This window comes from Ranitomeya imitator, chromosome 2, assembly GCF_032444005.1.
Source record: "Ranitomeya imitator isolate aRanImi1 chromosome 2, aRanImi1.pri, whole genome shotgun sequence".
Lineage (NCBI taxonomy): Eukaryota > Metazoa > Chordata > Amphibia > Anura > Dendrobatidae > Ranitomeya > Ranitomeya imitator.
In genome coordinates, this window is record NC_091283.1 from 654439236 (window position 1) to 654467217 (window position 27982).

General features: G+C 42.8%; 1 protein-coding gene across 1 annotated transcript in view; it reads left to right on the top strand.

Annotated features, from left to right (window-relative positions):
* LOC138667067 (zinc finger protein 182-like) overlaps positions 1-27982 on the top strand; it is a 117097-nt gene that overhangs the window by 43518 nt on the left and 45597 nt on the right. The window contains exons 3-5 of the mRNA XM_069755326.1: positions 2797-2937; positions 11577-11700; positions 22371-22465. Of these exons, the coding sequence (XP_069611427.1) occupies positions 2797-2937; positions 11577-11700; positions 22371-22465 (360 nt within the window). The remainder of the gene's footprint in view (positions 1-2796; positions 2938-11576; positions 11701-22370; positions 22466-27982) is intronic.

Here is a 27982-nt window from a genome sequence, read left to right on the forward strand (position 1 = left end):
GTTAGGGTTGACATTAGGGTTGTTTTGGGGTAAGGGTTGTGATTATGGTTAGGGTTAGTGATTAGGATTATGGATGAGGTTGGGATTAGGGTTAGGGGTGTGTTGGGGTTAGGGTTGGAGCTAGAATTGGGGGGTTTCCACTGTTTAGGTACATCAGGGGGTCTCCAAACACGACAGCCAATTTTGCGCTCAAAAAGTCAAATGGTGCTCCCTCCCTTCTGAGCTCTGCCGTGCGCCCAAACAGTGGGTTACCCCCACATATGGGGCATCAGCGTACTCGGGATAAATTGGACAACAACTTCTGGGGTCCAATTTCTCTTGTTACCCTTGTGAAAATAAAAACTTGGGGGCTACAAAATCTTTTTTGTGAAAAAAAAATATTTTTTATTTTCACGACTCTGCATTCTAAACTTCTGTGAAGCACTTGGGCATTCAAAGTTCTCACCACACATCTAGATAAGTTCCTTGGGGGGTCTAGTTTCCAAAATGGGGTCACTTGTGGGGGGTTACTACAGTTTAGGTACATCAGGGGCTCTGCAATCGCAACATAATGCCCACAGACCATTCTATCAAAGTCTGCATTCCAAAAAGGCGCTCCTTCCCTTCCGAGCTCTGCCGTGCGCCCAAACAGTGGTTTACCGCCACATATGGCGCATCAGCGTACTTGGGATAAATTGGACAACAACTATTGCAGTCCAATTTCTCCTGTTACCCTTGTGAAAATAAAAACTTGGGGGCTACAATATCTTTTTTGTGGAAAAAAAAATATTTTTTATTTTCACGACTCTGCATTCTAAACTTCTGTGAAGCACTTGGGCATTCAAAGTTCTCACCACACATCTAGATAAGTTCCTTGGGGGGTCTAGTTTCCAAAATGGGGTCACTTGTGGGGGATTTCTACTGTTTAGGCACATCAGGGGCTCTCCAAACGCGACATGGCGTCCGATCTCAATTCCAGCCAATTCTACATTGAAAAAGTAAAACGGCACTCTTTCTCTTCCAAGCTCTGCGGTGCGCCCAAACAGTGGTTTACCCCCACATATTGGGTATCGACGTACTCAGGAGAAATTGCACAACAACTTTTGTGGTCTAATTTCTCCTGTTACCCTTGTGAAAATAAAAATTTGTGGGCAAAAAGATCATTTTTGTAGAAAAAATGCAATTTTTTTTTTTCACGGCTCTACGTTATAAACTTCTGTGAAGCACATGGGGGTTCAAAGTGCTCGCCACACATCTAGATAAGTTCCTTAAGGGGTCTAGTTTCCAAAATGGTGTCACTTGTGGGGGGTTTCCACTGTTTAGGCACATCAGGGGCTCTCCAAACGCGACATGGCGTCCAATCTCAATTCCAGCCAATTCTACATTGAAAAAGTAAAACGGCACTCCTTCTCTTCCAAGCTCTGCGGTGCGCCCTAACAGTTGTTTACCCCCACATATTGGGTATCAGCGTACTCAGGAGAAATTGCACAACAACTTTTGTGGTCTAATTTCTCCTGTTACCCTTGTGAAAATAAGAATTTGTGGGCAAAAAGATCATTTTTGTGTAAACAAAAGCGATTTTTTATTTTCACGGCTCTACGTTATAAACTTCTGTGAAGCACTTGGGGGTTCAAAGTGCTCACCACACATCTAGATAAGTTCCTTAAGGGGTCTAGTTTCCAAAATGGTGTCACTTGTGGGGAGTTTCCACTGTTTAGGCACATCAGGGGATCTCTAAACGTGACATGGCGTCCGATCTCAATTCCAGCCAATTCTGCATTGAAAAAGTCAAACGGCGCTCCTTCACTTCTAAGTTCTGCGGTGCGCCCTAACAGTGGTTTACCCCCACATATGGGGTATTGGCGTATTCAGGAGAAATTGCATAACAAAATTTATGGTTACATTTCTGTTTTTACACTTGTGAAAATAAAAAAAATGGTTCTGAATTAAGATGTTTGCAAAAAAAAGTTAAATGTTCATTTTTTCCTTCCACATTGTTTCAGTTCCTGTGAAGCACGTAAAGGGTTAATAAACTTCTTGAATGTGGTTTTGAGAACCTTGATGGGTGTAGTTTTTAGAATGGTGTCACACTTCGTTATTTTCTATCATATAGACCCCTCAAAATGACTTCAAATGTGATGTGGTCCCTAAAAAAAAATGGTGTTGTAAAAATGAGAAATTGCTGGTCAACTTTTAACCCTTATAACTCCCTAACAAAAAAAAATTTTGTTTCCAAAATTGTGCTGATGTAAAGTAGACATGTGGGAAATGTTATTTATTAACTATTTTTTATGACATATCTCTCTGATTTAAGGGCATAAAAATACAAAGTTTGAAAACTGCAAAATTTTAAAAATTTTCGCCATATTTCCGTTTTTTTCATAAATAATCGCAAGTAATATCGAAGAAATGTTACCACTAACATGAAGTACAATATGTCACGAAAAAACAATCTCAGAATCAGCGGGATCCGTTGAAGCGTTCCAGAGTTATAACCTCATAAAGTGACAGTGGTCAGAATTGCAAAAATTGGCCTGGTCATTAAGTACCAAATTGGCTCTGTCACTAAGGGGTTAAAAGCCTTACCGTTTGTCCAGTGACAATCATGTGGATAAGGGCTGAGCCCAGCTAGTGGACACACAGCCGTGGGAGACCACATCAACGTAATGTCCAGCTCAAGGAAAGGCAGGCTACTGGCCACTTGTTATTATTATTTGATACAAAGGTGGAAAATTGGAAGAGGTTAATAAATCAAGGACGTGACTGGAGAGGTAAAATGAATATTTGGTTTGACATTAATGTCTATCTCCTGCACAGGATTACATAGTAGTGAAGAAGATAACTGATGAGATAGAATCATATAGCAAATGCCAAGATCACTCACTGATCCATGGAAGAACTGGTTATCAGGAGATCCTGGGACTCGCCAACAAGATCACTGAGCTGCTGACTGGAGAGGTGAGCGCCGCTGGGATGTAAGGGGGTGGCAGGCTGTTAACGATGGGTAATATCTGGTAATGGCAACCTATCCGTATATTTACACTGTTCTAACCATAAACAGCATTATTGAGTGACAAGTGTCTGGATCCCATCAAACTGTTTTCACTCTAAAGCATTGCTTCTCAACTCCGGTCCTCAAGACCCACCAACAGGTCATGTTTTCAGGATATCCTTAAAATTGCACAGGTGATAATTTCATCACCTGCTCAAGCATTAATTCCATCACCTATGCAATACTAAGGAAATCCTGAGAACATGACCTGTTGGTGAGGACTGGAGTTGAGAAACACTGCTCTAAAGCATCAATTATCCACTGGGAGAATCACGTTCTTTTCCCACCCTGCCTGATCTGACAGTTCTCTCCATGTAAACTGATAGCCTTGATCCAGGGTTAAAGCTATGCACTTGCTGCTCGCAGGCAGCATGAACAATCTGACATGTTCACTCTAAACTAAAATTTGATGTGAAGAATCTAATGGTTTACACTTGGATCTTCTGTCAGAAGTGTACCCAAATAATTTCATCATTTGATTGTAAAATAACACTTACCCTTATGCCACTCATCACAGTGAATAACATGCGTTGCTACTACAGTGGCATGTAAAAAGATCGAAATTACTGTTACTGTGAACAGTTGACCAAGTTTTAGATGAAATGATCTTTAAAAGGCCTAAACAGATTAAACATTTCCTTTGTATTTTAGGCAAAAAAAATGTATATTTATATTGTCATTTTGTTACATTTTTAAAATACTAAAAAGGAAAATGGGTCAATGCCAAAGTTTGGGCACCCTGCATGGTTAGTACCTAGTAGTACCCCCTTTTGCAAGTGTCACAGCTTGTAAACACTTTTTGTAGCCAGCCAAGAGTCTTTCAATCCTTGTTTGAGGGATTTTCATCCATTCTTCCTTGGACAATTCTTCCAGTTCTGTGAGATTCCTGGGTCGTCTTGCATGCATTGCTATTTTGATGTCTAGCCACAGATTGTCAATGATGTTCAGATCAGGGGACTGTGAGGGCCATTTTAAAACCTTCAGCTTTGGCCTTCTGATAAGTAGTCTATTGTGGATTTTGACGTGTGTTTAGGATCATTATCCATTTGTAGAAGCCATCCTCTTTTCAACTTCAGCTTTTTTACAGATGGTGTTATGTTTGCATCAACAATTTTTTGACATTTAATTGAATGCATTCTTTACTCTACACATAAAATGTTCCCGGTACCATTGGCTGCAATACTATCCCAAAGCCTGATTGATCCAACACCTTGCTTAATGGTTGGCGAGATTTTCTTTTTCCTGATATTCTGTGCCCGTTTTTCAAACATAGGTTTGATCATTGTGGCCAAATATTTCTGTTTTAACCTGATTGGTCCTCAGGACTTGTTTCCAAAATGCATTAGGCTTGATTAGACGTCCTTTTGCATACCTCTGATACTGAATTTTATGATGAGGACACAGGAGAAGTTTTCTTCTGATGGCTCTTCCTTGAAGGCCATGTTTGTGCAGGTGTCTCTGAACAGTAGAACAATGTACCACAACTCCAGAGTCTGCTACATTTTTTGAAGGCCTTTTGCAGTCCTGTGAGCAGATCTCACTGAAAGTTTGCTTGGTCTTCCAGACATTATATTGACCTCCACTGTTCCTGTTAACTGCCATTTCTTAATTACATTTTGAACTGAGGAAATGGAAAGGGCAACTTGAAAATGCTTTGCTATTTTCTTATAGCATTCTACTGCTTGGTCAGCCTCCACCATTTTCAGAATGCTAGGCGGCTGCTTAGAAGAATCCATGGCTGCAGTTTTTTTGGTTTAAGGGTATGTGCACACGTTGCGGATTCTCTGTGGATCCGCAGCATTTTTTGCGGTGCAGAAACGCTGCAGATCCGCAATTGATTTACAGTACAATGTAAATCAATGAGAAAAAAAAATGGTGTGCACACTTTGCGGAAAATCCGCTGCGGAAACGCTGCGGTTTAAAAGAAGTAGCATGTCACTTTTTTTTTCTGAATCTGCAGCGTTTTTGTACCCATTCCATTATAGAAAACCACAGGAGTAAAAAAAGCCCATTTTCCTTTATGTAATTTTTAAAATGTAACATATGACAAAATATATATCGTCGTCTTCGGACTATAAGACGCACTTTTTCCCCAAATTTTTTTGGGGAAAATGGGGGGGTGTCTTAGTCGGAATATACACTGCTCCAAAAAAATAAAGTGAAGACTAAAATACCACATCTTAGATATCTCTGAATGAAATACTACAGTTGCAAATTTGTAATTATTGCATAGTGGAATGTATTCAGAACAATAAAACATAACAATTATCAATGTAAATCAAAATGAATATCCCATGGAAGTCTGGAGTTAGAATGATACTCAAAATAAAGTGGAAAAATGAAGTTACAGGCTGATCCAATTTCAATGGAAATGCCTCATGACAAGGAAATGATTCTCAGTAGTGTGTGTGGCCTCCACGTTCCTGTATGATCTCCCTACACCGCCTAGGCATGCTCCTGATGAGGCGGTGGATGGTCTCCTGAGGGATCTCCTCCCAGACCTGGACTAAAGCATCCGCAAACTCCTGGACAGTTTTTGGTGCAACGTGACGTTGGTGGATAATAATAATAATCTTTATTTATATAGCGCCAACATATTGGAGACCGGTCTGTAGTTGTTTGTGCAGGATGGGTCGAGGGTGGGTTTCTTTAGTAACGGAGCAATGATAAAATGTTTGAAGGAGGACGGGAAAATGCCTGAGGAGAGTGAGAGATTAAAGATTGTAGTTGGGTGAGTAGTGACGACTGGAGAGAGAGACTGGAGGCTTCTTCTTCTGTGATGGGATCAAATGCAGAGAGTGAGCCAGGGGAGATGCAGGGAGGGATGGGAGTCACTGAACTTGGTGATTGGGAGCGGATTTCCTGACGGATATTGTCTATTTTCTCTATAAAGTGGGAGGCCAGGTCATCAGCATAAATGTCTGTGATAGAGGCTTGAGCTTTTGGCCTGAGGAGGGAGTGAAAGGTGTCAAAAAGTTTCTTGGGGTTGTTGGATAGTGAGGAGATCAGAGTGGTGAAGTAGGTCTGTTTGGCGATGTGAAGGGCAGAGTTATAGGTTTTTAAGATAAATTTGAAGTGTATGAAGTCTTCTGGGGTGCGAGTTTTCCTCCATAAGCGTTCATCACTCCTACAGCATCGCTGGAGAAATCGGGTTTGCGATGTGAGCCAGGACTGTTTTACTCTGTGTTTGGAGGTTCTGAGGGTGAGGGGAGCTATTTGGTCTAGGGTGCTTCTAAGAGTGTCATTGTAGTGATGTACAGCCAGATCAGGACAGGAAAAAGAGGAGATTGGGGACAATGATGAGTGTAAGGAGTCTGAAAGTGTATGAGGGTTAATGGCTTGTAGATTTCTGACTGAATGGTAGGTAGGAGGGTGCTGGGGTGAACGAGGATTTGTGAGCATGAAGGAGAGAATGTTGTGGTCAGAGAGGGGAAGCGGTGAGTTATTTAGGTAGGAGATTGGACACAGCCGGACAAAGACCAGGTCAATGGTGTTACCGTCCTTGTGTGTCTCAGAGGTTGAGAGCTGTGAGAGGCCGAGCGAAGTGGTTAGTGATAGAAGCTGGGATGCAGATGTAGAAGTGGGGCTGTTTATGGGGATGTTGAAGTCTTCCAGGATAAGGGTTGGGAGTTCTGAGGACATGAAGTGAGGCAGCCAGAAATGGTCTAGGAAGTGGGTGGGTGAGCCTGGGGGCCGGTATATGACCTGTTGTGAATTCTGCTCTTGGGTTCCCTCCAGTGGTCGTAGGTGGGAATGCAGTTGTCTCTGAGTCGCAGTCCTGGCCAGGTGTATCTGCTGATTGCAGTTCTGACTGGGATATTTAGGTGTGTAGGATTCATTAGTCCTGGCCAGTTGTCAATGTTTCTTCTGAAGTGTTGGATCACTTTCTGGTTTCTCCTGCTTAGCTGCCAATTCAGCAAAGATAAGTGTCTGGTTTTTGTTTCTGTGGCACACATGCAGTGTGCTTATATTCTGTGCTAATCATTTGTTTTTCTCTTGTCCAGCTTAGACTGTCAGTGTTTTCTCAGTCTTGTTGGATTCTCTGGAGATGCAGATATACGCTCCACATCTTTAGTTAGATGGTGGAGTTTTTGTATTTTCTGCTGTGAATATTTTTGGAAGGATTTTTAATACTGACCGCTTAGTATCCTGTCCTATCCTTTCCTATTTAGCTAGTGTGTGCCTCATTTGCTAAATCCTGTTTCCTGCCTGCGTGTGTCTTTTCCTCTACTACTCACAGTCAATATTTGTGGGGGGCTGCCTATCCTTTGGGGTTCTGCTCTGAGGCAAGATGGTATTCCTATTTCCATCTATAGGGGTATTTAGTCCTCCGGCTGTGTCGAGGTGTCTAGGTTTTGTTAGGTACACCCCACGGCTACTTCTAGTTGCGGTGTTAAGATTAGGGTGTGCGGTCAGTACAGTTAACACCAACTCCAGTGAAAGTTTTCATGCTGCTCCTGGGTCACCTGATCATAACCATGACCGCTACTCTGAGGGAGAGGGGACGGAAGAGCCTTATGGTGTGGACCTCAAAAGAAGGGAATGAGAGTGATGGAGTTGGTGGGATGACCTGGAAGGTGCATTGTGAGGAGAGGAGTATGCCGAATCCACCACCAGGTCTGTTTGTGGGTCTCGGGGAATGGGAGAATTGTAGGCCACCATGGGAAATGGCAGCAGGGGAGACCGTGTCAGAATCCAGGATCCACGTTTCAGTGAGGGCCAATAGATTTAGAGAGTTGTTCAGAAAGTAGTTGTGCAGGAAAGGAAGCTTGTTACATACAGACCGTGGATTCCAAAGGGCGCAATTAAAAGAAGAAGATGAGGGAGTGCAAGTAATATTAATAAGGTTAGAATGGTTTTGATGTGAGGTAGGGTAGCAGTTGAGGTTGTGGGATGGTGGACCAGGGTTGGGGGAGATGTCTCCCGAAATCAGTAGGAGTAGGAAGATAAAAAGCAAGAAGTTTTTGGAATTGTAAGAAGTTTTTTTTGTGCAGTGTGTTTTGGCAAGGTGGACTGAGGTTTTTCAGGAACGTGAGAAGTGCATGGGAGCTGTGCATGGGAGAGGGAAGTATAGAGGGGCTGATGTATACGAGTTGTGATGAAGGGGGGATTGGGCGGTGGATGTGGATTGCAAGGGAACATGGGAGGATAGGAATATAGCACATGGATAGAAAGGAGAGCAGAGTGTGGGTTACCTGACTCCTGTCCTGACTAACTGCCATGGAATAACTGCTATAACTTGATGCTTAGCTAATGCGATGCTTTACTGAATGCGTGCGACCCCACACATGTGTGCACCCCAAAGAATAAATCTAAATTTATAAGCCCCAGTGCAGGGAGAGGACAGCGGGATTATGGGAGCTGGTTAGTTATAAATTAGGGACAGCTGCTCAACACATCCTGGTGTGGATAGATGATCAAAGATGCAGTCCTGATAACATCTCTATACTAACACCTCTTCTGTAATAAGCATCTACTGAGATTCCCCCTGGAGCTACAACAGTGAGTACTGAAAACCATGTAACTGATGATGAATTCTAGCACAGGAGTTGAATGACCTGAAATTACCATTCAGGGTGCTTGCTGACTCAAAATCATTGCAAAATACACATTCAGGATCCAGGGGGAGCTGGGGATATTCACTGCATACCATTCAGGGTGCTTGCTGACACACAGAAGATCATTGCAAAATACACATTCAGGATCCAGGGAGAGCTGGGGATATTCACTGCATACCATTCAGGGTGCTTGCTGACACACAGAAAATCATTGCAAAATACACATTCAGGATCCAGGGAGAGCTGGGGATGTTCACTGCATACCTGTGTGAAGAGAGGAGAGGAGATGGATATTAGTTCTTTGCCATGGAATAACTGCTATAACTTGATGCTTACCTAATGCGATGTTTTGCTGAATGCGTGCGACCCCATACATGTGGATAGAGCAAGACATGATGTCCCAGATGTGCTCAATTGGATTCAGGTCTGGGAAACGGGCGGGCCAGTCCATAGCTTCAATGCCTTCATCTTGCAGGAACTGCTGACACACTTCAGCCACATGAGGTCTGGCATTGTCCTGCACTAGGAGGAACCCAGGGCCAACCGCACCAGTGGTGAATTTGCCAATCCTTGTGTTCTGTGGCAAATGCCAAGCATCCTGCACGGTGTTAGGCTGTGAGCACAACCCCCATCTGAGGACGTCGGGCACTCAGACCATCCTCATGGAGTCGGTTTCTAACAGTTTGTGCAGACACATGCACATTTGTGGCCCGCTGGAGGGCATTTTGCAGGGCTTTGGCAGTGCTCTTCTTGTTCCTCCTTGCACAAAGGTGGAGTTAGCAGTCCTGTTGCTGGGTTGTTGCCCTCCTAAGGCCCCTTCCATGTCTCCTGGTGTACTGGCCTGTCTCCTGGTAGCGCCTCCAGCCTCTGGACACTACGCTGACAGACACAGCAAACCTTATTGTCACAGCTTACATTGATGTGCCATCCTGGATGAGCTGCACTACCTGAACCACTTGTGTGGGTTGCAGAGTTCGTCTCATGCTACCATGAGTGTGAAAGCACAACCAACATTCAAAAGTGACCAAAACATCAGCCAGAAAGCATTGGTACTGAGATGTGGTCTGTGGTACCCACCTGCAAAACCACTCCTTTATTGTGTCTTGATAATTGCCAATAATTTCCATCTGTTGTCTATTCCATTTGCACAACAGCATGTGAAATTGATTGTCAGTGTTGCTTCCTAAGTGGACAGTTTGATTTTACAAAAGCTTGATTTACTTGAAGTTATATTCTGTTCTTTAAATGTTCCCTTTATTTTTTTGAGCAGTGTACTTACAAGTAGTGTGGTGGCAGCAGGATTAGGGCAATTCTGCGGCGGTCCTGGTCCAACGCTGGAGGGCGATGATCACACTCCCTTCCCAAGCTGGTGCAGCAGGTTTGGCAGTGCTCTGTGGTGTGGGGGGCTCCCCCAGCATCTTGTGAAAGCCGGGAGACCTCCACACATCCATTGCTGCGATGCGGTGGCCTCCAGGAAAATGGCAGCTGGGGTTGGCGCATGTTCAGATTGAGATCTCGGCGTTGGGTTGCGAGCTTGCATTTGTTGGCCAAAATATCAACAAATACCTCACATATTTATATGTATTTTGTGCACTTTATTTTTCAGGATAAAGCAGGCCCAGCACGTTAGGGTTTTTTATACAGGGGTGTTCACATGGGATGCATTTAGAGAGTGCTGGCCAACCCGCCTAATCGAATAGTATGGGTGTGACTAATAGGCTGAGAACCAGACACTGTACATTACCTATACAGGCATCTATTGTGCAAACATATACTAGGCAGTCACCCCCTCCATGAACTGGTAGGCTGTGAGTGGCTGTCTATTTAGTATTTTGCACCTGTTGCCAACATCTTTGCTATATGGGCTGGCTGCATTCTGTAGTGCATTTGTTCAGAGACCTGGGCAGGTAAGCGATGCTGTCCCTTATTAATTGTATTTTTGAATTCTTGGAGGCTTTTTAGTCCTCTTTTGTGGCTTTGCTACTGAGTAAAATGCTCACCACACCCCCAGATAAATTCTTTAAACGGTATAGTTTCCAAAATGGCATCACTTGTATTTTTTTATATATATATTTTGGTACTTCTTCACCTTCTTCCCAAGCCCTACTTTTTGCTGAAACAACAGTTTTTGACGAGACATGGGTGCATTGCTCGTTTGTTAAAAATTGTGCAGCTAATTGTAAGGTCCATTTTCTCTTCTTACACCTGTGAAAATGAGAACATTTGAGGCTTAAAGGGCACCTATCATATTGTGTATACCGTCCGATCTGTGGATGGCATGCTATAGAGCAGGCAAAAGAAGCTGGATAGAATATTATGTTGGTTTGTTAGAAAAGATTCAGTATAAATTGTAATTTATTCACTGAAAACCCTGGTGTTTGTATGTATACGAGTCCACTAGGTAGTTCTTCTCAAAGATTGACGTTATCTTTGCAATTACACAGGGGTGGCTGTCATACGCAAAATAGGACCGCCCACTGGACTCAAGTACAAAAAGTCACCAGGAATTTGAGTGAATAAAGCATATGTTTTACTGAAACTTTTCCCTCAAAAGTGTCTATCAAATCCGATCAACTCCTCCTGCCCTATAACATCCTGCCTACAGGTAAGATACCATTTCAGTAAATTGTACTGTTTCCAAAGACATACTGATAGGGAATTTAGATTGTGAGCCCCATTGGGGACAGTGATGATAATGTGTGTAAAAACTGTAAAGTGCTGCGGAATATGTTGGCGCTATATAAAAAAATAAAGATGGTGGTGCAGCTGTTTGGAGCTGTCGATCAAGCAGAGGGTCACCACCCCACCAGCAGGAAGACAGAGCGCTGTGAAGATGGGACAGCCCCTTTCAGGTGGACAACCACTGTGATTATTTGGCTGTTCTAATAACCAGATATATGCTAATGACACTAGAAATGCCAGGATGGTTAAGATATTTCTTGGCTGACCATTTCTCCCCACTGAGGGTATATCTTTGTGCTGATCAGGTTCCTATAAGGTGTCAGGATGTCGCAATCTATTTCTCCATGGAGGAGTGGGAATATGTAGAAGGAAACAAGCATATCTATAAGGACATTATTATGGAGAATCACCAGACTACAACATTACCAGGTAAGAGCAGATCTTCCTTGTCCAGACAGATATTGCTATTATGATTATGGCAATACTATATATAAATATATACCGTATATAATCGAGTATAAGCCGAGGTTTTCAGCCCATTTTTTTAGGCTGAAAGTGCCCCTCTCGGCTTATACTCGAGTCATTGTCCCAGGGGGGTCGGCAGGGGAGAGGGAGCAGCGGCTGTGACATACTCGCCTGCTCCTGGTGCGGTTCCTGCATCTCCGATGGTCTCTGGGCGCTGACAGCTTCTTCCAGCGTTGAGCGGCATATTCATTACTGTAATGAGCGGTACCGCTCAACACTGGAAGAAGCTGTCAGCGCCCGGAGAAGATAATCAGGGAAGCTGCCAGGGACCGTGTCTGGAGCAGGTGAGTATATTTCGGGGGAGGGTGAGCAGCATTGCGCGATATTCACCTGTCCTCGTTCCACCGCCGGGCTCAGTCTTCTGCCTCCTCTGCTGTGACACTCAGGTCAGAGGGGGCGATGACGAGGTTAGTGCGTGCCCTCTACCTGAACGTCAGTGCAGAGACCCGGAAGACACAGCGGCGCTCGGCGGTGGAACGAGGACAGGTGAATATTGCAAGTGCTGGGGGCTTGAGCGACGAGAGGTGAGTATGCCATTTTTTTATTTTTTTTTAATCACAGCAACAGCATATGGGGCTATGGAGCATCTTATGGGGCCATAATCACCATATGTGCAGCATTACATGGGGCAAATGTCTGTATGGAGCATCTTATGGGGCCATAATCACCATTTGTGCAGTATTTTATGGGGCAAATGTCTCTATGGAGCATCTTATGGGGCTATAATCACCATTTGTGCAGCATTATATGGGGCAAATATCTCTATGGAGCATCTTATGGGACCATAATCACCATTTGTGCAGCATTACATGGGGCAAATATCTCTATGGAGCATCTTATGGGGCCCTTATTAACCTTTTATGCAGCACTGTATGGGGCAAATGTGTCTATGGAGCATCTTATGGGGCCATTATTAACCTTCGTCCGGCTGAGTAGGTACAATTGTAACTATTCCGTTTTAAAATTGCAATAATTTTTTTTTTTCGAAAAGCCGTAGAGGGCTGAAATTTCGTGACATCTCTGCAGTTTTGGTCCAGAATATATTGGCCAAATTTCAATAAAATATATATGAAGGTACAATTGTACCTCTGCAGCCTGTTAACGTTGTAAAATTATGCAGCCTGACGAATGTTAACCTTTGTGCAGCATTATATGGGGCATATTTTAATATGGAGCATCTTATGAGGCCCATCATGAACTGTATGGAGCATTATGTGGGGCTCCTTATTCAATATGGATCTTCAAAAACACTTAACCTACTGATATTCCAATTAAATTTACTTCTATTGGTATCTATTTTTACTTTTGAAATGTACCGGTAGCTGCTGCATTTCCCACCCCAGTCCTATACTAGAGTCAATAAGTTTTCCCAGCTTTTTGTGGCAAAGTGAGGGGTGGTCTCGGCTTATACTCGGGTCGGCTTATACTCAAGTGTGTATATATATATATATATATATATATATATATATATATATATATATATATATATATATATATATATATATATATATATATATATATATATATATATATATATATTAGATGGTGGCCCGATTCTAACGCATCGGGTGTTCTAGAATATGCATGTCCACGTAGTGTATTGCACGGCCACGTAGTATATTGCACAGAGACGTAGTATACAGCACAGAGCCACGTAGTATATTGCCCAGCCCACGTAGTATATTGCCCAGCCACGTATGTAACAGGTTGAAAAAGACTTAAAATAAAAAATAAACATATACTCACCTATCGAGGGCCTCTGGCGCTTGTGTGCAGTGCACGTGGCAACTTCCGGTCCCAGGGTTGGTATGAGCGCAGGATCTGTGATGACATCGCGGTCACATGACCGTGACGTCATGGCAGGTCCTTCTCACATTGCATCTTTGGCACCGGAACCTGCCGCTTGCACTGCCGAGGAGAGGGCGCACGTCGGAGGGTGAGAATAACGTTTTTGTTTATTTTTATTATTATTATTTGTAACATTAGTTATTTTTACTATTGATGCTGCATACGCAGCATCAATAGTAAAAACTTGGTCACACAGGGTTAATAGCGGCGGTAACGGAGTGAGTTACCCGCGGCACAACGCGGTCCGTTACCGCTGGCATTAACCCTGTGTGAGCGGTGACTGGAGGGGAGTATGGAGCGGGCGCTGACTGCGGGGAGCTTAGAGCAGGCGCCAGGCACTGACTGCAGGGGAGTAGGAAGGGACTAATCGGACTGTGGCCGTCGCTGATTGGTCGCGGCAGCCATGACAGGCAGCTGGCGAGACCAATCAGCGACTTGCATTTCCATGACAGACAGAGGCCGCGACCAATGAACATCCGAGCCAGACAGAAAGACAGACGGAAGTGACCCTTAGACAATTATATAGTGTGTGTGTGTATGTATATGTATATATATATATATATATATATATATATATATATATATATATATATATATATATATATATATATATATATATATAATAATTAAAAAAAAATATATATATATATATATATATATATATATATATATATATTTTTATTTATTTTTTTTTTTTTTTAATAAGAAGGGTTTCATTTTTTTAATTCATTTTTCATGTTTTTCCTTTTGTTTGTTTTGTCATTACCCCCCACCCCCACCCCCCGCAGTGCCAATTGTAAAATCACTTATACAATGAGTAGATGTTGGCCTGATTCTAACGCATCGGGTATTCTAGAATATTTATTTATGTGTGTATATAGCAGCCACATACTATATATAACACAGGCCACGTAGTATATAGGAGCCATGTAGTATATAGCAGATAAATACTACGTGGCCTGTGCTATATACTATGCGGCTGCTTTATACAGCCACGTACTATATAACACAGCCCACGCAGTATATAACACAGGCGACGTAGTATATAACACAGTCCACGCAGTATATAACACTGGCCACGTAATATATAGCAGCCACGTAGTATATAACACTGCCCACACAGTATATAACAGTGGCCATGTAATATATAGCACAGCCCACGCAGTATATAACACTGCCCACGGTGTTATGACCTGGTGGTCAGGACAATAATGGACCTGGTGGTTAAGAGCACACGGAATGACCTGATAATTACTGATAATAAGGACCAGCTCTGGGACGTGGGAACTCTGCTGACCGCAATCCCTAAACCTATCAAACACACTAGAAATAGCCGTGGATTGCGCCTAATGCTCCCTATGCAACTCGGCACAGCCTAAGAAACTAGCTAGCCCTAAAGATAGAAAAATAAAGCCTACCTTGCCTCAGAGAAATTCCCCAAAGGAAAAGGCAGCCCCCCACATATAATGACTGTGAGTAAAGATGAAAATACAAACACAGAGATGAAATAGATTTAGCAAAGTGAGGCCCGACTTACTGAACAGACCGAGGATAGGAAAGGTTACTTTGCGGTCAGCACAAAAACCTACAAAAAGACCACGCAGAGGGCGCAAAAAGACGTGCTCCCTCTGCGTCCCAGAGCTTCCAGCAAGCAAAACAACAAATTAAATAGCAAGCTGGACAGAAAAATAGCAAACCAAAGAAATACAAGCTGGAACTTAGCTTCTGATGGGAAGACAGGTCACAAGAACGATCCAAGAGTGAACTAGACCAATACTGGAACATTGACAGGTGGCATGGAGCAAAGATCTAAGTGGAGTTAAATAGAGCAGCAGCTAACGAATTAACCTCGTCACCTGTGGAAGGAAACTCAGAAACACCCACCAGAGGAAGTCCATGGACAGAACCAGCCGAAGTACCATTCATGACCACAGGAGGGAGCCCGACAACAGAATTCACAACACCACGCAGTATATAGCAGCCACGTAGTATATAACACTGCCCACACAGTATATAGCAGCCACGTAGTATATAACACTGCCTACGCAGTATATAGCAGCCACATACTGTAGTATATAACACTGCCCACGCAGTATATAACAGTGGCCATGTAATATATAGCACAGCCCACGCAGTATATAACACTGCCTATGTAGTATATAGCAGCCACGCGGTATCTAACACAGCCCACGTAGTATACAGCAGTGTGGGCACCATATCCCTGTTAAAAAATAATTAAAATAAAAAATAGTTATATACTCACCCCCTGGGATCCACCGAAGCTCCGGCGATAGGCGTGCGGTTGCCGCCATCTTCCGTTCCCAGGATGCATTGCGAAATTACCCAGATGACTTGGCGGTCTCGCGAGTCCGCTAAGTCTTCTGGGTAATTTCACAATGCATCGCTGGGAATGCAAGATGGCGGCCGGCGCGAGCGGCATGGCGGACAACGGAGTGTGAGAATAGCAGGTTTTTTGTTTTTTTTTAATTATTTTTAACATTACATTTTTTTTACTATTGATGCCGCATAGGCAGCATCAATAGTAAAAAGTTGGGGACACACAGGGTTAATAGCAGCGGTTACGGAGTGCATTACCCATGGCATAACGCGATCCGTTACCGCCGGCATTAACCCTGTGTGAGCGGTGACTGGAGGGGAGTATGCGGGCGCCGGGCAGTGACTGCGGGTAGTAAGGAGCGCCCATTTTCTTCCGGACTGTGCCCGTCGCTGATTGGTCGTGGCTGTTTTGCCGCGACCAATCAGCGACTTGGATTTCCATGACAGACAGAGGCCGCGACCAATGAATATCCGCGACAGAAAGAAGGACGGACAGAAAGACGGAAATGACCCTTAGACAATTATATAGTAGATTTGGAATATTTAGTTATGCAAAACCTTACCATATATCTGGCATGCTCTAATAGGCAGACACCTATGACGGACTATTGTTCGGCCCCTGGCTCCCATGGTAAACCACTGTCCCTTCTACACTGCGGCTAAGTTGATAGACTGGCGGAGGGATCTCTCTCCCACTGTCAAAATCCTTAGATGCTGCTGTCGCTATCTGTGCCACCTAAAAGTTTTTGGCTCCAGTCATTGCATCAAGTACAAATAATACTACTTCATTGCAGGACAAGGATAACATTTGTTTTGCAAGTTATTAATAATCTTCATTTTTATTTTATTTAAGTTATTCTGAAAGTACGTCTACCGCTTAGGTTAAGTTCACATTGCGTTAGTGCAGTCCGTTTAGCTCATACGCTAACGGACTGCATTAACGCAATTGACGAAAAGGGATTGCGTTATGCGATCGCGCTAGCGCAGATGCTCTATCTGCGCTAGCGGGAACGGACCCAAAAATGCTGCAGACAGCGTTCGAGGGTCCATCACAAAATAACGGCACATCACTAACGCATGCCAATAATGGCATGCGTTAGCGATGCGCTACATAATTGCGGTCAATGGTTGCTTGCGCTAACGGATCCGTTACATAGCGTTAGTGCCGCTATGAAACGGATTCTGTCAGCGGACACCCACTAACGCAATGTGAACCTAGCCTTAAGTGTGTCCAGTCTTTGTTGCTTTTTTTCTTGATAGTGAGAGGACAAACTTTATACTTTGTTTCTTTTTTTTTAAATTTGGGCTATTTTACCTTGTTCTCAACCGGCAATTTTTTTTCATAAATACAGTTTTAATAGCTTTAAAAAATGTTTGTCCGTTTATTCAAATAGTTTTTGCCTCTTTTTCGAGATATATATATAACACCAAGCAGCACAATGACCACAAAAAAAGTATAATCCTTGGAAAAATATTTTTTATTAAAGAAGCATAAACAGCAAACAAATAAACAATGAAGAAAAAGACACTACTGGATACCACAATAAACAGGGAACTCTGTTACCAGCATAAACAAATGCCCAAGTACATACTAATGCTCCATACCTCTGAACTAATTAGTGTGCAAATAGACATAATGTCTGTGCAAATAGCTAGGATTAAAGGTACCTTCACACTGAACAACTTCCCAGTTTGGGAATATTTTAATGAAGCTCATCTTCATCACCGCACTTCTCATGATGTTGCCTCATTCGCGCCACCAGGCCTTGCATCTCTTTGTTGCATCGTTTGCATTTTGCACGCATGCCTGCCTTACCGATAGGCGAAGGAGCTTCATTAAAATATTCCCAAACTGGGTCTCTTTTACGGCCTGCTGCCATTATAAGGAAAGAATGTAATAAACCTCAGATCGTACACACAAACAGATCCAGACTTGTCTGTCTGTGGCTATGCTGCAGTATTGTGCTCAAAGTTTCACTTTCATTTTCTTGTCTGCTTGCCCTTCCTCCTCCTCACACTTAGATTCACATTCTTCTTGTGTTGTGCAGATCTATTCCACTCCAAACAATCAGAAACATATTGTCTAACTTCTTGGACTTGGTACTGAAGGGGTTGATTCTGTATTCATAGGTTTGTAGAACAATATGATTAAGGTCTTTTTCTCAACTCTGTTCATGTTGTAACATTTTTGCCGTGAAGAAGAGGCTGGGACCTCTGCGGAGTCAAATTCAGTTTTGAGAACTGCGTTGTGAATTCTGTGGTCAAGCTCCCTTCTGTGGTCATGAGTGGTACTTCGGCTGGTTCTGTCTATGAGCTTCCTCTGGTGGATGTGAGTGGGGCTGCGGCTTCTGAGTTTCCTTCCTCAGGTGACGAGGTTAAGTCGTTAGGTGCTGCTCTATTTAACTCCACCTAGTTCTTTGTTCCTGGCCTCCAGTCAATGTTCCAGTATTGGTCTTGCTCTCTCCTGGATCGTTCTTGTGGCCTGTCTGCCCTGCATAAGCTAAGTTTTGCTTGTGTTACTTTTGTTTGCTATATTTTTCTGTCCAGCTTGCTATATTGGTTTTTCTTGCTTGCTGGAAGCTCTGAGACGCAGAGGGAGCACCTCCGTACCGTTAGTCGGTGCGGAGGGTCTATTTGCCCCTCTGCGTGGTTGTTTGTAGGTTTTTGTGCTGACCGCAAAGCTATCTTTCCTATCCTCGGTCTATTCAGTAAGTCGGGCCTCACTTTGCTAAAATCTATTTCATCTCTGTGTTTGTATTTTCATCTTTACTCACAGTCATTATATGTGGGGGGCTGCCTTTTCCTTTGGGGAGTTTCTCTGAGGCAAGGTAGGCTTATTTTTCTATCTTCAGGGCTAGCTAGTTTCTCAGGCTGTGCCCGAGGCGCCTAGGTCTGATCAGGAGCGCTCCACGGCTACCTCTAGTGTGGTATGATAGGATTAGGGATTGCGGTCAGCAGAGTTCCCATGTCTCAGAGCTCGTCCTATGTTAGTAACTATCAGGTCACTTTGTGTGCTCTTAACCACTAGGTCCATTGTGGTTCTGAATCACCTGTTCATAACACTGCGTAAGTAAAGAGAGCGTTTGTGATAATATAGGAGAGAAACTGCCCACTAATCCTACAGAAACCTCTGGAAGAGCATGGCATTGTGAATGTTACACATATACAGCCTTTATTCTACTGAGTTAAACAACTCAGCTTTATCTCATGATGGAAGAACCTTTGGATGGTAAAATATTTTCCTCAAAAAGCAGTTTATTGAAAAAAATCCGATTTAAATAAAAAAAATCCGATTTAAATCATAAAAATCCGATTTTTTTTTTTTGATTTTTTTTAAAAAAACATTGATTTTTATCCACCCTGCTAAGCGCAGGGCCATGCTTAGTAACCCAATATTTACCCTGGTTACCATTGTAAATGTAAAAAAAAAAAAAACACTACATACTTACATTCCGGTGTCTGTCGCGTCCCTCGCCGTCAGCTTCCCGCACTGACTGTGGGCGCCGGCAGTAAAGCAGAGCACAGCGGTGACGTCACCGCTGTGCTCTGCTTTACGGCCGGCGCTTACACAGTGCAGGGAAGCTGACGCAGGGGGACGCAACAGATACCGGAATGTAAGTATGTAGTGTTTGGTTTTTTTTACATTTACAATGGTAACCAGGGTAAATATCGGGTTACTAAGCGCGGCCCTGCGCTTAGTAACCCGATGTTTACCCTTGTTACCCGGGGACCTCGGCATCGTTGGTCGCTGAGAGCTGTCTGTGTGACAGCTCTCCAGCGACTAAACAGCGAAGCTGCAACGATCGGCATCGTTGTCTATATCGCTGCAGCGTCGCTTAATGTGACGGTACCTTTATATAGCAGCATTTACCATATACTAGAAAGTGCAAAGTGCATAAAGTCCAAAGTGGACTGTCTTTAGAAATGCATAAGCATAATAAGAACAAGAGGTGAGCAATACTTACAGATAGTTTAAACAGGCATAATGCTGGTGACAGGTGATCCCTTCGTTTTTACATTCTATTTTTTCTTAGATGATATTGGGGAAAAAAAGAGGAATGTGTTTTATTTTTAAATTTGTATATATATATATATATATATATATATATATATATATATATATATATATTGATAATTATAGAAAAAGAAAACAAAAACCAGCACCAAAAGAAAACAAAGGGTGCAAAAAATCCTTCCAGGTATATGCCAAACCTCATGCTATTGTCCAGAAAAATGAAGGCACCACTCCATAGTTTTTTTTTTTATTGGAGTGCTGCCTTCATTTTTCTGGACTATATTGTACATCATAGGTAGACCTCAACTATGGGAGACAAACTGAGAAAAAAAAATCCAGAAAATCACATTCTGTTTTTTTATCATTTTTTTTGCATATTATGGTGGAAAATAAGTATTTGGTCAGAAACAAACAATCAAGATTTCTGGCTCTCACAGACCTGTAACTTCTTCTTTAAGAGTCTCCTCTTTCCTCCACTCATTACCTGTAGTAATGGCACCTGTTTAAACTTGTTATCAGTATAAAAAGACACCTGTGCACACCCTCAAACAGTCTGACTCCAAACTCCACTATGGTGAAGACCAAAGAGCTGTCAAAGGACACCAGAAACAAAATTGTAGCCCTGCACCAGTCTGGGAAGACTGAATCTGCAATAGCCAACCAGCTTGGAGTGAAGAAATCAACAGTGGGAGCAATAATTAGAAAATGGAAGACATACAAGACCACTGATAATCTCCCTCGATCTGGGGCTCCACGCAAAATCCCACCCCGTGGGGTCAGAATGATCACAAGAACGGTGAGCAAAAATCCCAGAACCACGCGGGGGGACCTAGTGAATGAACTGCAGAGAGCTGGGACCAATGTAACAAGGCCTACCATAAGTAACACACTACGCCACCATGGACTCAGATCCTGCAGTGCCAGACGTGTCCCACTCCTTAAGCCAGTACATGTCCGGGCCCGTCTGAAGTTTGCTAGAGAGCATTTGGATGACCCAGAGGAGTTTTGGGAGAATGTCCTATGGTCTGATGAAACAAAACTGGAACTGTTTGGTAGAAACACAACTTGTCGTGTTTGGAGGAAAAAGAATACTGAGTTGCATCCATCAAACACCATACCTACTGTAAAGCATGGTGGTGGAAACATCATGCTTTGGGGCTGTTTCTCTGCAAAGGGGCCAGGACGACTGATCCGGGTACATGAAAGAATGAATGGGGCCATGTATCGTGAGATTTTGAGTGCAAACCTCCTTCCATCAGCAAGGGCATTGAAGATGAAACGTGGCTGGGTCTTTCAACATGACAATGATCCAAAGCACACCGCCAGGGCAACAAAGGAGTGGCTTCGTAAGAAGCATTTCAAGGTCCTGGAGTGGCCTAGCCAGTCTCCAGATCTCAACCCTATAGAAAACCTTTGGAGGGAGTTGAAAGTCCGTTTTGCCAAGCGAAAAGCCAAAAACATCACTGCTCTAGAGGAGATCTGCATGGAGGAATGGGCCAACATACTAACAACAGTGTGTGGCAACCTTGTGAAGACTTACAGAAAACGTTTGACCTCTGTCATTGCCAACAAAGGATATATTACAAAGTATTGAGATGAAATTTTGTTTCTGACCAAATACTTATTTTCCACCATAATATGCAAATAAAATGTTAAAAAAACAGACAATGTGATTTTCTGGATTTTTCTTTCTCAGTTTGTCTCCCATAGTTGAGGTATCTTTTTAAGTGGTGGAACTTGCACTATTGCTGACTGACTAAATACTTTTTTGCCCCACTGTGTACACACACACACACACACACATATATTTGAATTACCGGCTTTTAAGCTATCTAGCGCTGAATGAAATATTAACATATATACATATATTATTCTTTTTTTTTTTCTTTTTACCATAAAGGACCACTGAAATACATTTAAAGACAATTTGTCAGCAGGTTTTTGCTGCCCTATCTGAGACTAGAATGATGTAGGGAGAGAAGCCCTGATTCCAGCGATATATCACAGTTTTGATAAAATCAGTTTTCTCTGCTGCAGATCTAGCAGAGCTCAGAATGCTGATCCCTGTATAACCTATATAACATGAATAACTCATGTCTTGATGAATTGGGCCCATAGTTCAAAGAGCCATGATCTTTGATTAAAATTTCTGCGACCTGGTTTTGATGTGATAGGCACAATATAGGACATGGGGCAACCCTTTGGGGGAGACTAGTTTGAGCAATGTCCAGGACCAAGTTACACTGTTCATGATTTTGCACAATTTTACAATGTTATTCTTTTAACCTGTACAATTTTCATTTAAATTTAATTAGATAATTAAATAACACATTTGGGCCATTGTGTGAAGTCATTATGGGTGTGTCTTCTACAGATAAATCCAATAAAAAAGAAATGGAGAAACGTTTCAGTCCTTTACATGCCAACGGTTATCCAGAGAAAAATCAGAATGCTCCAAAGGAACATGAGGTAGATGGAACTACCAAATGCTAATTATTATAGTGTTACATGATTTTTTTTTGTTATATTTAGGGAGGTAATAGACTTAAATTATATTATTTAATTATCTGACGTAAATTTATAATGCTAGTTACAAATCAGTGCTGTCATTTGTGCTGATTTCCTAAGTGAATGTGGCTGACAGTGGCCACAGATGCAGTGTGCACCAAAACTAAGTTATACTACATTCAAAACCAGCTACGTAACAAAAATCAATAACAAAATCATTGTTTTTAACATCTTTCACCCCCACACCCCTCAAAACCAAGGTAATAAATGCTAATTGATTGTTCATTTTTCCATCAAGTATGTTTTTGTTTTTCAAAAGTTACTAAACTGTGCAACAAAAAAAAATCACATATATACTGGTAAAGTGCTAGAGGAGAGATATGTTTCGCTACACTTCATGCCGTCAGTGATCTAAAACCCAAAGATTTGTGTAATGGGCTGAGTTTTATGTGGACATCCATAGAGTGGGTGGGAGGATGTCCACCTTATCTCCACCCCAGGGTGTGGTCTGGGGCTTAAGTAGCTGGCCTCCAAGGGCAGTGTCTGGAGAGGAACACTCCAGAGAAGTTGGTGTGCTGGAACCAACCTGAACCGTGTGTGTTCTGCTAGCGGTGAACTCTCAGAAGGACTATGCTTTGGGGTTTTTTTTTCCTATTTTACCCAGAGGGCTGTATTTGTTTTACTGCACTTTGGTTTATGCTGCCTATAATAAACCAAAGGCAGTTCTTAAAGAGACTGTGTTCCCTTCTTAAATAAACCATGTTCCCGTGTCTACCTCCGTGTACAGCCTAGTGAACCAATCTACTATATATGCATATATATACTAGCAAAATATGCACGGCTTCGCTCGCAGAAAATGTATTTGTTGGTTCTGCTTGCTAAGGTTAAAATTTCACTTTTACCCTGAAGTTAACATCTTCAAAGTTTAAAGTTTATTTTTTTCAACTCTTCTTTTTTGTTAGTTTGGCATTAACATTTGTTTTACTTTCACAAATTTGTTGTAACACTGAGGAGAGCAAGAACTACACATTTGTATTAAAAATTTACATCTACTCTCCTTTCACAAACACATTAAAATATTTAAGAGGGGGACAGCATAGTGCAACCTATCAGTGGTTAACAGACAAGTAAGTAAGATTGATTTACAGATACACAGCTGTCTTTTGTAGTGCTTTTTGGTTAGCAATGCTTTTCCTTTGACCTTCAGAGCAAGCAATGTAGAATTGTCCCTGTGAAAAACTTGGACTCTCCAAATTAATGCTGACTACTATAAGTGATTGACCTTTAGCTTTGTTTATAGTCATAGCAAATGGAAGTCGGATTAGCAACTGCAGACATTTAAAATGGAAGGCATGTTGATTGGTAGCAAGAGGATACACAGAATGTAAATATTTCTCCCTGGGTTCACATTGCGTTAGTGGCAGTCCGCTAATGGAATCTGTTACATAGCGCCACTAACGCAATGTAACGGATCTGTTAGCGCACCCATTGACCGCAATGTATCTAACGCATCGCTAACATATGCCATTTTTGTCATGCGTTAGCGATGTCCCTTTATTTTCTGATGGACCTCGAACGCTGCTTGTAGCGTTTTTGGGTCCGTTCTCGCTAGCGCAGCTCGGGCATCTGCGCTAGCAGGATCGCTAAACGCAATCCTTTTTGTACATTGCGTTAGCGCATTCCGTTAGCGTATGCGCTAAATGGATTGCACTAACGCAATGTGAACCTAGCCTTAGAGTTTCCCATATGAATAGTGGCTTCAATAACGTTGGGCATGAGACTCTTAACACACAACCTTGCGCCGTTACACAATTTTGGTGGGTCAAGGTTCCTAAGCAACTTTATCGGGGCTCCTATTTTAAAAGGGAGCCTATGCGGTGTATGTAAATAAAATATTATTTTGTGATATTTTTGACCCTGGACTTTACAAGTTAGCATAAAACCTGCTTCCTTGACTCCAGCTGTCATACCAAATAATGTCATCTGGAAGGATTAATTGTATCTCCTAATACTTGGCAGAAAATGCTTGGACTCAGGAGTTGTCCCCGACATGTATGAAAGAGGTTCTGAAGGTAGACTTAAATGTGGCAAACTGACTTGACACATACAAGGCGATTCCAAGTTCCACTTTATTGCTTGATGCTTAAAGGGAACCTGTCACCCCATTTTTTCAGATTGAGATAAAAATACTGTTAAATAGGGCCTGCGCTGTGTGTTACAATAGTGTATGTAGTGTACCCTGATTCCCCACCTATGCTGCGAAATACATTACCAAAGTCGCCGTTTTCGCCTGTCAATCAGGCTGGTCAGGTCAGGTGGCCGTGGTGACATCGCTGTTTCTACCCCAGTTTTGCGTTGGTGGCGTAGTGGTGTGCGCATGTCCAAGTGCCGAAGCCACTGCGCGCACGTGAAGAAACAGCGCGCGATCTGCGCTATTACCCTTGTCATCGGAGGGGGCGGCCATCTTCCTGGGGCCGCGCGTGCGCAGATGGAGATCGCGGCGGCCATTTTCCCAAAGCCGAGTTTGCATCTCTGCTTCAGGAAAATGGCCGCCGCGATCTCCATCTGCGCACGCGCGGCATCCCACGGCCATTTTCCTGAAGCCCCGTGCAGCAGAGCACTGCATCTGCACACGCGCGGCCCCAGGAAGATGGCCGCCCCCACCGATGACAAGGGTAATAGCGCAGATCGCGCGCTGTTTCTTCACGTGCACGCAGTGGATTCGGCACTTGAACATGCGCACACCACTACGCCACCAACGGAAAACTGGGGAAGAAACAGCGCTGTCACCACTCCCACCTGACCTGACCAGCCTGATTGACAGGCGAAAACGGCGACTTTGGTAATGTATTTCGCAGCATAGGTGGGGAATCAGGGTACACTACATACACTATTGTAACGCACAGCGCAGGCCCTATTTAACAGTATTTTTATCTCAATTTGAAAAAACGGGGTGACAGGTTCCCTTTAATGTTCGCATATTACATCAATTTTGCCTGCTATGACTTTCACATGTGACCTATAGTTCTGAATTGGGTCATAGTGAAACGCTTCCAAGTTCAAGTTGACCTGCCTATGTCTTTGCATAAGTTGCATATGTCATATGTGGTCATTTTGACGACTTTCCTTCTTTTGTTCAAATGTTTCCGCATACCTTGATTCACAGAGGCATAGCTAGAGTTTTCTCCAGGGGGGACGAAGCTTCCGAGTGGGCCCCTAACCAGGTAACCTTGATTACAACTCGGTGACACGCCCTAATACTGGGGGAGAACCTCAGCAGATGACCGCGCTGTTACTGAAAATAATCTCCATATAAGGCCGGAGTCACACTAGACCGTAATACGGACGGACGATAAAAAAATCGCATCGCACTCGGACCAATGTTAATCTATGGGGCAGCTCCTATTATCCGTTGTTTTGTTGGCCGTATTCAGGATCTGAGTGAAATCGCAGCATGCTGCGATTGTCAGCGTATCTCGGCCGAGAATCGCCAATGCAAGTCTATGGGTGCGAGAAAAAAACGGATTACACACGGACCATCAGTGTGACTTGCGAGAAATACGCACCCGTGTTCTATAGAAAAGCCGGCAATTCATTGCGGTGTACAGTAAAATCACACTGACAGGTTAGAATAGAACAGATACAATTAATGTATCCACGTAGTGTGTGTGTATATGTATATGTATATATATATATATATGTGTGGGGCAAAAAAGTATTTAGTCAGTCAGCAATAGTGCAAGTTCCACCACTTAAAAAGATGAGAGGCGTCTGTAATTTACATCATAGGTAGACCTCAACTATGGGAGACAAACTAAGAAAAAAAGTCCAGAAAATCACATTGTCTGTTTTTTTATCATTTTATTTGCATATTATGGTGGAAAATAAGTATTTGGTCAGAAACAAACAATCAAGATTTCTGGCTCTCACAGACCCGTAACTTCTTCTTTAAGAGTCTCCTCTTTCCTCCACTCATTACCTGTAGTAATGGCACCTGTTTAAACTTGTTATCAGTATAAAAAGACACCTGTGCACACCCTCAAACAGTCTGACTCCAAACTCCACTATGGTGAAGACCAAAGAGCTGTCAAAGGACACCAGAAACAAAATTGTAGCCCTGCACCAGGCTGGGAAGACTGAATCTGCAATAGCCAACCAGCTTGGAGTGAAGAAATCAACAGTGGGAGCAATAATTAGAAAATGGAAGACATACAAGACCACTGATAATCTCCCTCGATCTGGGGCTCCACGCAAAATCCCACCCCGTGGGGTCAGAATGATCACAAGAACGGTGAGCAAAAATCCCATAACCACGCGGGGGGACCTAGTGAATGAACTGCAGAGAGCTGGGACCAATGTAACAAGGCCTACCATAAGTAACACACTACGCCACCATGGACTCAGATCCTGCAGTGCCAGACGTGTCCCACTGCTTAAGCCAGTACATGTCCGGGCCCGTCTGAAGTTTGCTAGAGAGCATTTGGATGATCCAGAGGAGTTTTGGGAGAATGTCCTATGGTCTGATGAAACCAAACTGGAACTGTTTGGTAGAAACACAACTTGTCGTGTTTGGAGGAAAAAGAATACTGAGTTGCATCCATTAAACACCATACCTACTGTAAAGCATGGTGGTGGAAACATCATGCTTTGGGGCTGTTTCTCTGCAAAGGGGCCAGGACGACTGATCCGGGTACATGAAAGAATGAATGGGGCCATGTATCGTGAGATTTTGAGTGCAAACCTCCTTCCATCAGCAAGGGCATTGAAGATGAAACGTGGCTGGGTCTTTCAACATGACAATGATCCAAAGCACACCGCCAGGGCAACGAAGGAGTGGCTTCGTAAGAAGCATTTCAAGGTCCTGGAGTGGCCTAGCCAGTCTCGAGATCTCAACCCTATAGAAAACCTTTGGAGGGAGTTGAAAGTCCGTGTTGCCAAGCGAAAAGCCAAAAACATCACTGCTCTAGAGGAGATCTGCATGGAGGAATGGGCCAACATACCAACAACAGTGTGTGGCAACCTTGTGAAGACTTACAGAAAACGTTTGACCTCTGTCATTGCCAACAAAGGATATATTACAAAGTATTGAGATGAAATTTTGTTTCTGACCAAATACTTATTTTCCACCATAATATGCAAATAAAATGTTAAAAAAACAGACAATGTGATTTTCTGGATTTTTCTTTCTCAGTTTGTCTCCCATAGTTGAGGTCTACCTATGATGTAAATTACAGACGCCTCTCATCTTTTTAAGTGGTGGAACTTGCACTATTGCTGACTGACTAAATACTTTTTTGCCCCACTGTGTGTATATATATGTGTATATATATATATATATATATATATATATATATATATATATATATATATATATATATATATATATATATATATATACACACACACACACACACACACACACACACACACACACACACACACACACACACACACACACACACACATATATTTGAATTA